The 13,058-nt window shown below is 32.3% G+C and overlaps 1 protein-coding gene across 4 annotated transcripts in view; it reads left to right on the forward strand.

Moving 5' to 3' along the window:
• Nucleotides 1-290: 290 nt before the first annotated feature.
• LOC143053946 (matrilin-1-like) overlaps nucleotides 291-13,058 on the forward strand; it is a 36,874-nt gene continuing 24,106 nt past the window's right edge. The window contains exons 1-6 of one of the 4 annotated variants that reach the window (XM_076226764.1): nucleotides 291-351; nucleotides 571-641; nucleotides 2,045-2,190; nucleotides 3,723-3,834; nucleotides 4,944-5,057; nucleotides 6,557-6,670. In XM_076226764.1, coding sequence (XP_076082879.1) covers nucleotides 599-641; nucleotides 2,045-2,190; nucleotides 3,723-3,834; nucleotides 4,944-5,057; nucleotides 6,557-6,670 — 529 coding nt within the window. In that variant the 5' untranslated portion in view covers nucleotides 291-351; nucleotides 571-598. Of the gene's footprint in view, nucleotides 352-376; nucleotides 642-2,044; nucleotides 2,191-3,722; nucleotides 3,835-4,943; nucleotides 5,058-6,556; nucleotides 6,671-13,058 lie in introns of those variants that run through there. The other 3 variants (XM_076226763.1, XM_076226762.1, XM_076226761.1) reach the window with 3 other exon arrangements.

Raw genomic sequence — 13,058 nt, forward strand, 5'->3', positions numbered from 1 at the left:
AGTTACAGACGTAACACTCTGAAAAAAAAGTTGTGGTATCCTACTAAAAATTGTTAAGCCCAGTCGCTTTTGTTTTTGTTTGTTCTATAACTGAACTTGGCAAAATAATTATTCATTACAATTCCCGCCAAATTTCGGTTCGGCACTTCCTTGTGTCAAGTGTTTAGATAAGGTCAACCATTGTCAACACGAATAAATTCTAAGTTAAATTTTCATATCGGTATACGACAAAAAAGAAATCGAATATGTCACTGATAAGAGGGTATATTTGTTTTCTCTATTCATTTAATCTTGAATGATTGAAACTTTTAGTATTTTTGGGCTTTGGTAACAAAGAAATGAGGATGTAACGTATGTTAAGATATTCGAATTTTTCTGTTTAGGTTTTTAAAAGTGTATTATATAATATACGGGATTTTACAAATTTTTGAGGTTTGATAATATAATTATATGATTAACCTTAATGCTTATAATTACATATAAGTAAACTACAATGTTATCTACATTATTGTCGTGAAAGCTTGACGATAGAATCCATATGAAACAATCCATATTTGAAAATGTTTTTAGATATTGCGAATTATTAACGATTAAGAAGATGATCTGCAATGGAGTTTGGATATACGTAATGCTATGTTTAGGTAAGTACTTATTTACAAATATGACTATTAGTATCATTTATTATACTAAAACCAAATCGTTTTGTTTGAATACTTACATAAACTTCCTCATTTCTTTGTTACTAAATCAATAGGTACAAATCAACTCTTCGTTTTACAGATTATTGCTACCCGATACTCTCATTTAAGAATTGAATGCTGCTTTTTGTAAATTTATTGGGGTGTAAAAGCGTTGACCGAAGTACATTTTGTATGAAGCGCGGAAGCGCTTCATACTAAAAATGTGCGCACGGTCAACGCTTTTACAACCCTATAAAGTTACAAAAAGAAGCATTCAATACTTATAATTACATTTTTTTAGCTAGAATCATGAAAACACGATTTTTATCAAGTTTTCATTTAATTTACCTGTGCACTTTATTGTGGGACCTCGTGTCATCATGAATGATAAATGTTATTGTCCAATACAATTGTTTCAGGAATAGCACGCGATGTGCAGTTAGCCAATCAGAATAACGTATTATAATGAAACATACATCTAATGTAATTATTATCCTTTAAACTTTACAAAATTAGTGAAGATTTGTTGTCGCATTAGAAATATACCACATGTTTTTTTTGTTATTTTGTTATATATTTACACGAATTAAAATGAGAATATGAGAAAAAGAAATTAACTTATGAAAATGATTATGAGATATCCTCATTTCTTTGTTACCAAAGCACAAAACCTCAAATCAACTCTTTGTATGACAGATTATTGCTAACCAATGCTCTCATTACCCTTTAAACTTTACAAAATTAGTGAAGACTTGTTGTCGCATTAGAAATATACCACATGTTTTTTATATATATATATTTACACGAATGAAAATGAGAATATGAGAAACAGATATTAACTTCTGAAAAGGATTATGAGATATCGTATTTTAAAGTCTAGATATATGTTTTCATGACAAGTAATTACTCCGTGGAATTAATATAACAAACAACATCAAAGAATTAAATACATTGTTTAAGGATAATTTTCGTGCAGTATCCTTTTCTTCAAATATAGGTTATCTGTTCATTAGCCAAACATGTCTTGCAGTTCAATAAAAGAGGGACGAAAGATACCAGAGGGACAGTCAAACTCATAAATAGAAAATAAACTGACAACGCCACGGCTAAAAATGAAAAGGACAAACAGACAAACAATAGTACACATGACACAACCTAGAAAACTTAAGAATACACAACACGAACCCCACCAAAAACTAGGGGGGATATCAGGTGCTCTGGAAGGGTAAGCAGATATTGCTCCACATGTGGCACCCCTCGTGTTGCTTATGAGATAACAAATCAGTTAAATAGTCTAATTCGGTATGTCATATTTATTAAAGGGAAGGGGATAAATTTGCATTCAAAACTATCCTCATTTCCAGCAACAGACGAGGTTATTTCGTCCAAAGTTTCATGGAATTTACCTGCTCGTGTTGCTAAATCATTCCTGACAAGTCGACACAAAAGAAGTGATCCTAGATGTGACGAAGTTGAAGGGTATTGTGAACACAACAAACAAATATGCATGGTATATCTTAAGTTATATATATATAAAAAAAGAAAAAAAGAAAAAGAAAAATGCATGTTCCCTTCGGACAAACGGTCACCTATCTTATTTACACACAAATCGCAAAGGTCAAGGTCAACCACATACTTGCATTTATAAAATGACATCTTCAGTCAATTACGATTTTTCGGCTGCTAAACGTCATGTCCTTCCTTAAATATTAATACATACCGTATCTTATATATGTTTACCCCTAGTTATTGATTTTTGCACATATTTATGCTTTTTTCTAATGCTTATGACATATTCACACATTTGAAAGATTAGTGTATAGGTGTAATACCACCATTTATTTTCCCCTATTAGTCTTTGTTAAATTGGCACGTTTAAAAAAATTGTACAGTATTTACCTTTATTTCAACCAAAGAAAAACTTTGCATATATAAAGTTTAATCCTTTCCAGTGCTACAGTGAAAATAATAAGCGTTAGAAAGAGTTTTGTTTCAATTCACAATTGGTGACATGCATCTTGCACTTGCACATTGTTCGTTGTTTAATTTTGCATAGAATAGGAACGTTTCACACTGCTTATAAACACAAATAAATAAGAGGCAAAGTCAACGAATCTTCCTGATAGAATTATTTATACATAAATGCTTTTGAACCAAAACATTAGCAAAATCTAAATGAATATGTACTATGGACAAAAAAAGTAAAATCACAAAAATGCTGAACTCAAATCAAATCGGAAAGTCCCTAATCTTGGCAAAATCAAATGACATAACACATAAAAAATGAAAGAACAACAACTGTTTGGTTTATCTTTATAGCCGAAAGCTGCTTAATCAATAATGCAGATATACACACACATCCTAGTAGACTGAAAATTGCAAAAGGAGAGTAAACAAATGCAGAAATGAAAGACAAATGTTTACCATTATTGATTTTTAATGTAAAGGAAAAAAGAAATGATAAACAAGACAACAATCGAATAATTTTATAAAAGAAATGATTTAATAAGTGCAGCAACATCATTGTGGTCACATGGGCATTTCCGGTCTCGTGACTAGATCATTGTAGGGACGGTGTTCGTTTGACCGTTTGATGCACAGTTCACTTTGATCAGATTGTGAACATTAATGGAATATCTGAAATTGCATTCTGAGAATGTGTAGCACCTTTTTATGTGTTTAGTTGTCCCTCTCGGCCCATTGTGCCGGCAGAATAAAAAAATTGATACAATATTAAATATGATATCGTTCCATATATACCTTAAATACAGGACACTGGGTGTAAACAAATAATTTATGTAGCTATTTTCAGTTTACTAGGATGTGTATATCGGCATTATAGATTTGGCAGCCTTCAGCTCTAAAGATAAACCAAACAGTATGTCAGACCTGTTATTACGTTATGAAACGTTCTTGAATTTTGAAATTCAAGTATGTCTCAAGAAGTTAATCCTTAAATGTTATCAACGCATTATATATCTGGAACTGGTATTGTGCCAAATACCAAATACAACTATATATATATTTTTTTAATTGTTTTAGCAACACAACGAAAATTCAAGAGAGATCCGATGTTCAACTTCGTCATGTTTACCGACACAAACTTGCTATCTCGCTACTCCATGCCCTAGTCATTGGCGAATAGGTTGCACAGGTATGTTGCAAAAACCTGAAAATAGTTTTGCGTAGAGTTAAATAGATTGCACATGTATAGTGAAAATACACAAGCTACAAACGTATTAATATCAAAATTAAGTTAGTGCCGACTGACTCGTTCAATCTAATGCATTACCTCAAATATAAAAATTGACGGGTACGAAATAGCATCATAGTTTTGACGTGACAGTCAGTGACGTTTAACACTAAATGAACTATAGTTATGTTAACGTTGATGTTTAAGGTAGCACAATACAAAGATTTTTTTACTTCCAATCCACAATCCTTTAAAATGCTGTAACTTTCTTAAAACTGTATATAAATTAATAAAAGAGGTATATACTGATAGATAAAATAATAATCTTTTAAATGAATGCAATATTTTTGTTATGTAATCATTATGTAATTATTTTATTATGCAATTAAGGGCAAAAGCTTGGTAATTTCACTTGAATGAATTTAACTCTTTCATCTCTATACCTACACACGAAATTTCAACGTTATCTTAATCAACACAGCTTCAAAAGTGTGTCTCCAATTATCGCTATCGTATTCCATTCTCTAATAAATTTGTAATTAGTGTAAACATCCTTACCACATAAAAGTAGATAATGTATGATTAGGTGTAAAATTTGATATATACATTCTATCCAAAATCTGAGACAACCTTTTGTAGATAATGACTCAAGGAACAATATATAATAAAATCAACTCTCATGGGTGTACCACGAAGAAGGTAATTTCAAAATGAAAGTGGAATTTTGTTGTAAAACTTTGTAGACATAGTTATCATTATAATTGATTACACAATTGTTGTATAATACTAACATTGAATTAATTTGAAAGATTAATCTGTTAGTTATCCATAGATACCACTATTATAAATTTTCAAGCATTATAATGAAAGTTACAGCATTTTAAAACTATGGAATTGGAGGTATAAAATCTTTGTATTGTGCTACCTTAATAATATTCAATTGAAAATATGAAGTATATGTAAAAGTTCCCAGACAAAAGTCTACGCGCAATTACTCTTTATAAACGATTCAACAGTAATTTTGACAGCTAGCTATTGACATTAAACATGTTAAATATCTTACTTTGTAGATGACCAGTGCTTATCCTTTCCATGTAGTAATGGCGGATCGTGTCATGACTTAACCGGAAGTTACAGATGTAATTGTATTCCAGGCTGGGACGAAGCAACAAGCTGCAGTACTGGTCAGTTATAATTGTTCAATTAACAGACATACTATTGAATAGTGTTACAAAAGACTATAACAAATTGTTTTATTGTTGCGTTTATAACTCTTGGTATTGGTTGTCTTTTATGGATACACTAACATTTTAGAGCCTGTCTATGAGAAAACCATGCAAAATAGTCCGGAATCACCATATATATTGTAAAAATAAACATGTTATAAACAAAAATGGCATCAAATGCAAGGACCTGTTCATAGCCAAGAACAAAATTAACTTTTCTATATTCACACAATAAAAAAACAAAGATGAAACCGTACACATGAATGCAATTAAGGTATTGCTACTAATCTTTGCTTACATTTTATTCTTCAGAAGTACTTTCTTAATTCTATTTTAAAATATTGTATGCATGTTTGTTGTATCAAGCCAACCTAATTAAAGGTAATCCAGAACGTGCATAATATATTTAAAGCATTGCTATAGCTTTACTGGCAAAATAGAATTTACAAACGCTCAAAATTAGTACCATTAACAAGTATAATAACGGATTCGTGAATTGATTATATTTAAAAGTACTTCTTTTTAATGGCAGTTTAAGAAACAATAATATATCCGTTTGTTAATTGGTACAAACTAGGATTTCTCTAACTTACATAGGGGCATTTTTATGCCCCAACTACGATAGTAGAGGGGCATTATGTTTTCTGGTCTGTGGCTTTGTTCGTCCGTCCGTCTGTCCGTCTGTGGTTCCGTTCGTCCGTCCAGGTTAAAGTTTTTGGTCAAGGTAGTTTTTGATGAAGCTGAAGTCCAATCAACTTGAAACTTAGTGCACTTGTTGCTTATGAGATGATCTTTCTAATTTTTAAGCCAAATTAGACTTTTGACCCCAATTTCACGGTCCACTGAACATAGAAAATGAAAGTGGGAGTTTCAGGTTAAAGTTTTTGGTCAAGGTAGTTTTTGATGAAGCTGAAGTCCAATCAACTTGAAACTTAGTACACTTGTTGCTTATGATATAATCTTTCCAATTTTAATGCCAAATAAGATAATTACCCAATTTCACGGTCCATGGAACATGGAAAATGATAGTGCGAGTGGGGCATCCGTGTACTTTGGACACATTCTTGTTTCAACATTTTTCGCAATTTGGTCATTTTGCATATTTCATTATTTGTCCAGTCATTTTATAATTGCATGTAATTTCAAATCAATAAAATGGATAAATATTTAAAATAACTTTCAACTGTAGTCAATATTGCCTCAAAATAATATTTTTTAGCAACACCGTGTACAATTTTTCCAACCATCTAGTTCACATGGCTATACAACTAGGCTATACAATTTATCTTTCGCTAGTCGAGTTATTTCCTTTCCTCGTCAGCTTTAAGTAGGGTTATAAAACAGGCATGCAGATAGAATACCTTTCAGTTCAGTTATGTTTCCCAGGCGTAACGGATGATATGAGTATAGTATGTTTTCTTTCATCGCTTTGTAAATTATTACCATTCTTTTTACAGATAAGAACGAATGTCTATCAGTACCATGTCAGAATGAAGGATCTTGTACAGATAAATGGGCCAACTTTTCTTGTCATTGTACAAAGCGGTTTAATGGCACAACATGTGAAAAAGGTGAGCAAATATATTAACTCAATATACGAAGGAATGTTTCTTTTTTTATGTTATTTCATTTACTATGTTTACATAAACCAAAGAATTCTGCCGCAGAAAATAGAATATCGAAAATAGATTATCAAACTTTTGACAACTTTACTTTATCACAAATTATAAATTCAGGTGACCCTTTCGCAATTGTGGGATTATTGGCATAACCGGAATGTCAGTACTTTCAATTAGTCAATTTGCACATTTAAATATGGTACAGCTTTGAAAATAAAACTCATCATAGATACCAGGACTAAATTTTAAATATACGCCATACGCGCGTTTCGTCTACAAAAGACTCATCAGTGACGCTCGAATCCAAAAAAGTTTAAAAAAAAAGCCAAATAAGGTACGAAGTTGAAGAGCATTGAGATCCAAAATTCCTAAAAGTGTTGCCAAATACAGCTACGGTAATCTATGCCTGAGGTAGAAAAGCCTTATAGTGCGGTGACAGAAGTGTAAAAAGTCGTCTAGATCGCGAGTTTAATCTCCCCAAATAACACACGGCTAAAAATGGTCTTAACTTAAAGACAAATATGTCTTCTTTAGTTTTTGCCCTGTCGTCAGAATTTCGTACGGTCACTTTTTTCTAAAAAGTCGTTTTAATGACTGGTAGTATATTGGAGAGTTTCAACCCCCCTTTTTCAAAATGAAAAAAATGGGTATGTTTGTTTAAATTTGATTGAAATAGTTTTTCCTGAAGCTATTTTTACATGTCAAAATATGCTATTCAGTATTTTATTTTCTCCTAATCTATAAAATTTGTAAGTTCAGACTATTTAAAATTGAGGTAATTTTAATTGCAAATTCAAACTCAAACTTTAGTTTCTTCTTCATAGTAGTAATAAAAATTATCCCATAATATTTTAAGCATATAGTATTTAATAAAACTAATAAGTGATAAAAATTTCGGAACCAAAATATGAAAAAAACTTAAGAAATCAATGGAAAAAGAATGGAGTAAAAATCTTCAATTTCAACACGGAACTCAATCACTTGCCTTCCGTCCCATTTTGTGTATTAGTCAATAATTTGCTCTCAAATGATATATGAAATTACTACCTTTTTCGCTATTATATACAAATATTTTCAATTAAAGTGCACTGATATATGCCATATACTTTGTTTGTATATGTTTATATTCTATGTTTTTTCGTTATAAAACATAAAATATACTTTGTCAGAAAAGTCTTATTGTAAGATCAAAATAATGACGGATAGTTTCAGTAAATATTCCGTGATATGTCAAGTCCTTTGCAACTTGCTCGATTAAGTCCAAAGAACAGACAAAAGTCGTTAAATTTTATGCAGTGAATAAAAAATATGCTAAAAAAACCTCGATTGAAATTTTAAGTCAATTTACCAGTTTAGGGAAGTCTACTTTTGTATCTGCATTGCATAAAAGATTGGATGAGGGGAACATCAAGATGTTTCATGCGATAACTGTTAATTTGAAGAACTCCGTGCAGGAAGTTTGACGACATACAATTATCTGATTGTTGTCCCTCAGTCTCGGGTATTCAGTGTACACGTTCTAGAATGCAGTCGTTCATCTGGAGCGCTTGTATATTTTGTTGCAACAAAACATTTTAGAAAGATAAAAAATTACTCAAGTTTGAATCAGATGAGCGCATTAAAAATGTTTTATCCGTGTCAGATAAAGTTAAAGTTGAAATAGTTTCCCGTCCATCTTTTAAACTTCATGCACTCTGTCATTTTGGTTGCATTACAAAATATTTGCTAAAAACGAAAACAAATAAACCCAAACCCGTGGAAGCAGATATTTCAGAACACGATACTGCTTTTACTAATTCTATTTTGGCTTTTGACAACGATTTAATGGTCATTCCTCATGGCACCGTTACTTGATAAATATAAATCATTTCTTCAGGCTGATTCTTATTTAAAATATTTTACATGAAAAATGCAGTCTAAACTCATTTATTTCTATAGAAATTCAGTTGTCAAACAACTTCAACAAGTTCAAGGCAAATATAACATATTATTTAGTAGCAAATTAACTATTTTAGACGCCATATAAGCTTCTAGTCAATTGAAAACTGACCTCAAAATCTCAATGTCAACAGTAATAGACACAAATAACGGACAGATATTTAATTCCGCTGCAAGTTTACTTAGAAAAGACATCGAAACTCTAAAGAAGACTACCCAACTTTGGATTAATTGTTTCTTCCTTCTTAATTCAGTCAATGCCTTCGTATTTATTGCAATTCATTCTATGGTTACTCAATGAAACTCCATACAGCCAAGACTTTTCTCAGGCACCAGAGAAGTTGTGGAAATGCTAAGCAATTGTTGAGGCAATCTTTTTTATTTTACTCCTTTTCATTTAGGATTGGCTTTACAAATGTACCGTGAGTTTGGTTCAAAACACCTTGTTGAAACATTGAATGCCAATGGATTTTATGGTTCTTAAAATAAAGTGCGACGCTATCTAATGTGTTGCCAACCATGAAATTGAGCGAATTTAAGATAGTGTGTACTTCTCGTATGATGTTTCCCCAGCATCTTTGCAGACAAGCATATGGATGTCATCACACCTTCCTAAACCCCCTTATAGATCTCTGTTAAATCTTGGATGAATTGATAGGGATGGTTTGAAGCTGGTGATTTTTAGGAACAAATGTCTTCTGACTTCCTACAATACCTTGTCTGTACTTGTAAAGAAAAACTCAAAATAACGTGTTTGCTTTGAGCAGAACCTTTCATGTGGCCATGAGTGAAATGTGTAGAAATATTAAAACATGTCAAAATGTTAGAAATTATTATAAATTAAGGAATGTATCTCCCTCATGCAAAGCTCTGATTCATTTCACGGATTTGGCTATACTTTTTGGAACTTTTGGATTATAGCTCTTCATCTTTAATATAAGCTTTGGATTTCACATATTTTGGCCACGAGCATCACTGAAGAGACATGTATTGTCGAAATGCGCATCTGGTGCAGAAAAAATGGTACCGTTATTGTTATTGTGACAGTTGGTGAAAATGAACATGATGGAGATAAGGGTTGATTTGGTATAAAGCTTGTTGCACTGGTACACACGAATCCAGTCCCGAGGTTAGGGGATTGTTGGCGTGCCCTTAAAAAAGTTAAACCCCGCCACTATCTGTATGTGTCAGTTTTAAGTTACGAGACGGTAATGCAGTGTTTGTCGTTTGTTTTTATATACTATATTGGTTTCTTTATTATTTATTTTGTACATTAATCAGGCCGTTAGATTTTTTGTTTGTTTTACATTATTCGTTTCGGGAATTGAAGACTTTGCAGTATGACTTTTACTCATTGTTGAAACCCGTACGGGACCTATAATTGTTTTATGTCTCATTTGGTCTCATTTGGAGAGTTGTCTCATTTGCAATCATATCACATCTTCTTTTTTTATATGGAATACTTTTGAAGTCTGTGGTACGTTGCAAGGGAAAAAAGGGGGGATATAGTTACAAAACATATAATGTAATAGATATTAACCAGAGTTAAATACACCACAAAAGATAATACTATGGTAGCAGTAATAATTGTGAGAAAAAAAAAAAAAGCAACGAGTAGTCTATAAAAAACCTGAAGTATCCGCAAATTTAATTTGAGGTCATATTTGACTGTAGTGTTCTATGGCTTTGGTTTGATACCTCACCCAATATGATAGTTTAAAAAATAATTTTAAGGTATTGTCCTGCATGACACTTGATTTTTACCTGAAATTGATATTTTTCTAAGGTTTAGGTGCTCTTAACATTTTATAGGTTGAAAACTTGATTTTTTTAAGTTTTGTTTATTTTACGTCGTTTTAGATTTTTTTTTTGATAAAACAATCTCAATGATTAAGGTTAATGTATAATAACAAATATTACTAAAGCCAAAACAGTATCATTTGTATTTAAGTAGAGTTTAGAAATAGAAAAAAATGTCAAAATTGAAACCAACCCAAATTTTCACAAATTTTTACATATGACCTTTGACCTCAATTTAAAAAAAATGTGACCATATCAAGTCCTGACGACAGGCATATTATTATAGTACACGATTTCCTCTTTCCAATGATATATTATGTAGGTGTGTGTTCGGTGGGGAGATTAAATTCCAAAAAATCTGCCTTCAGTCACCGCACTATTAGTATTTCCAAAAATTCAAAATTTTGTAAACATTTAATTTATAAATACAAGAATATATCAATTAAATTAATTCACAAAACTGGAAAATTAACAATGTTTATCCTTAGTTCTATTTAAAATCAGTTGCAGTTGTCAGTACTGGTGAAAGAAGGTGAATAGTAACTAGTAAACAAACTTGTAACACATTATTTTCAATATTATATATTCATTGTTTTTAATGCATATACAACAAGGTCTCGTATAACACATCACCAGTGAGATATAAACACAAAAAAAGAAGTTGAATATATAGAATGCCACTTATAGGATTTCTCTAGGAAATAAATATGTACCAAACAAAAAATAAAGCAGATCTAGCAACGGATGAAAGAAAAATCTACCGTCTTTCTCTTTTAACGATAGAAATAATCATCCCTCCGATATAAATAGCAGAATTGTATCGTGTATCGTGTTTCTTGTGGTTAGTACTTCGCTTTAGGGTTAGTAATGAAAGGCGTTGTGTTCATATCAAATTGTATTCAAGTTATGCGACGTTGCGCACAAGGCAACGTTACGTAAACAATAGGTAACGTTAGTGACGTTAGTTACTTAGTAAATGTACAGCGGCTAATACTTGACACTGGGGGCGCCGAAAAGTGAAAATTAATCTAAAATTATGAAAAAGAAATTAGCATGATACAAAGTGTGAAATGATAATTAACTATTTAAAGTCCATGTAATAAAATAGAAATTGTTAAACTGTCTATTCACTATGATCATTATCAAAATTACGGCGCACTTGATACCAGTAAGTATATTGTCATGAAAATATTAAGTCCATGTTTGAATCTTTAGCTTGGCTTCAGTTTTACTCGGTGCTCTGTCTCCGTGGATTTTCATCATTCCTGGTTCCCTGCTAAATGTGTGAATCCTACCATTGTTCTTCATTGTGTTGCTGTTTGATTGATACGTCTCAAAATAGTCTTTGTTAAATTTAATTGAATTGTCAGATACTTCTGCCATTGATTCGATTTTCCCAAAACGTTTCAAATCGACTTCTTCTGTCTTGTGTTGTAACGTGAAAGATGAGGATGTGGGTTCAGCTGAGTCTTTCATTGGTCCAGAAAGTAGGTATCCGAGTTTTGATTCTACTGCGGTCGGGCCTGGTCCTCGGATAACTGTGTCTTCAACGATATCCCAGTAGTAATCCGAACCTATTAAAAATGAAATCCTGAATTCATCCATGTCGCTAACAGGGTGCGCTAATGTAAGTCCACTGAGGTAAGGCAGTTTAGCAGCATTGTATGGCATGCGATTGTGTAACGGGGCTGCGATAGTAGGGACAATAAATACTTCCATTGGTATTTTCTTCCCATTCTGAGTTTGTAAATCTATTACGGCAATGTCCAAATTGCGTATATTTCTGTTTTCATCTCCAAATGCTGCTAGGCTAACTGTCGAGGTTCCATTCGGTTTTAATTGCAGTTTAGCGGCTAATTCCTCGCTAATAAACGACTTCTGAGATCCTTCATCTAATAGTATATAAGCTGTAACTGACCTGTCATCTACCCATACTGGTGAGATGGCTGTCTTTAACAAAACGTCTGTCCTTGGTTTAATGTTCGATGTCGACGTGTAACATGTTAATGCATCATTTTCGCTCTCTACTGTATTGACTATGGCATTTTGCGGTAAGGGTTTTGCTGTACTTACGCTTTCTTTTTCTTGATTCTTATTACTGTCACAAAGACTAGTGTGGTGCTTTTTATCACATTTTCTACATCTAAAACGCGAGCGGCATTCTGAAACTTTATGACTTCCAAAGCAATTGTAGCATACTTTTTTCTGTTTAATTATAGAAAAGCGTTTTTCTCTGTCTACAACAGTTGTGCATTCTAGGGAAGAATGTGATTGTTTGCAATAAATACATGTTTTGGGCTTGGTCTGATAGCTTCCGAACTGGGGTCTTGAATAGCTTTTGGGTTTAGCTGCTGTGTAAAATGATGCAGTGGGAGTAAAGTTATCTGATTGATTCGAAAAACCAGTTTCCTGTACGTGCATTTCTTTACCAATCGCTTCCCTCAGTGACCTAATATCCCAATTCTTTTTCCCATGTTCTCTGGTCATAAGTTTTCTCATTTCATCGGGTAGTTTTCCAAATATTATTGGTACTAAAAGTGATCCGAATGTGTCTTGCGATTGTCCGAGCGACTCTAATCCCCTTATGCACGATTCCATTTTA

This window comes from Mytilus galloprovincialis, chromosome 12, assembly GCF_965363235.1.
Source record: "Mytilus galloprovincialis chromosome 12, xbMytGall1.hap1.1, whole genome shotgun sequence".
In the NCBI taxonomy this organism is placed as follows: Eukaryota; Metazoa; Mollusca; class Bivalvia; order Mytilida; family Mytilidae; genus Mytilus; species Mytilus galloprovincialis.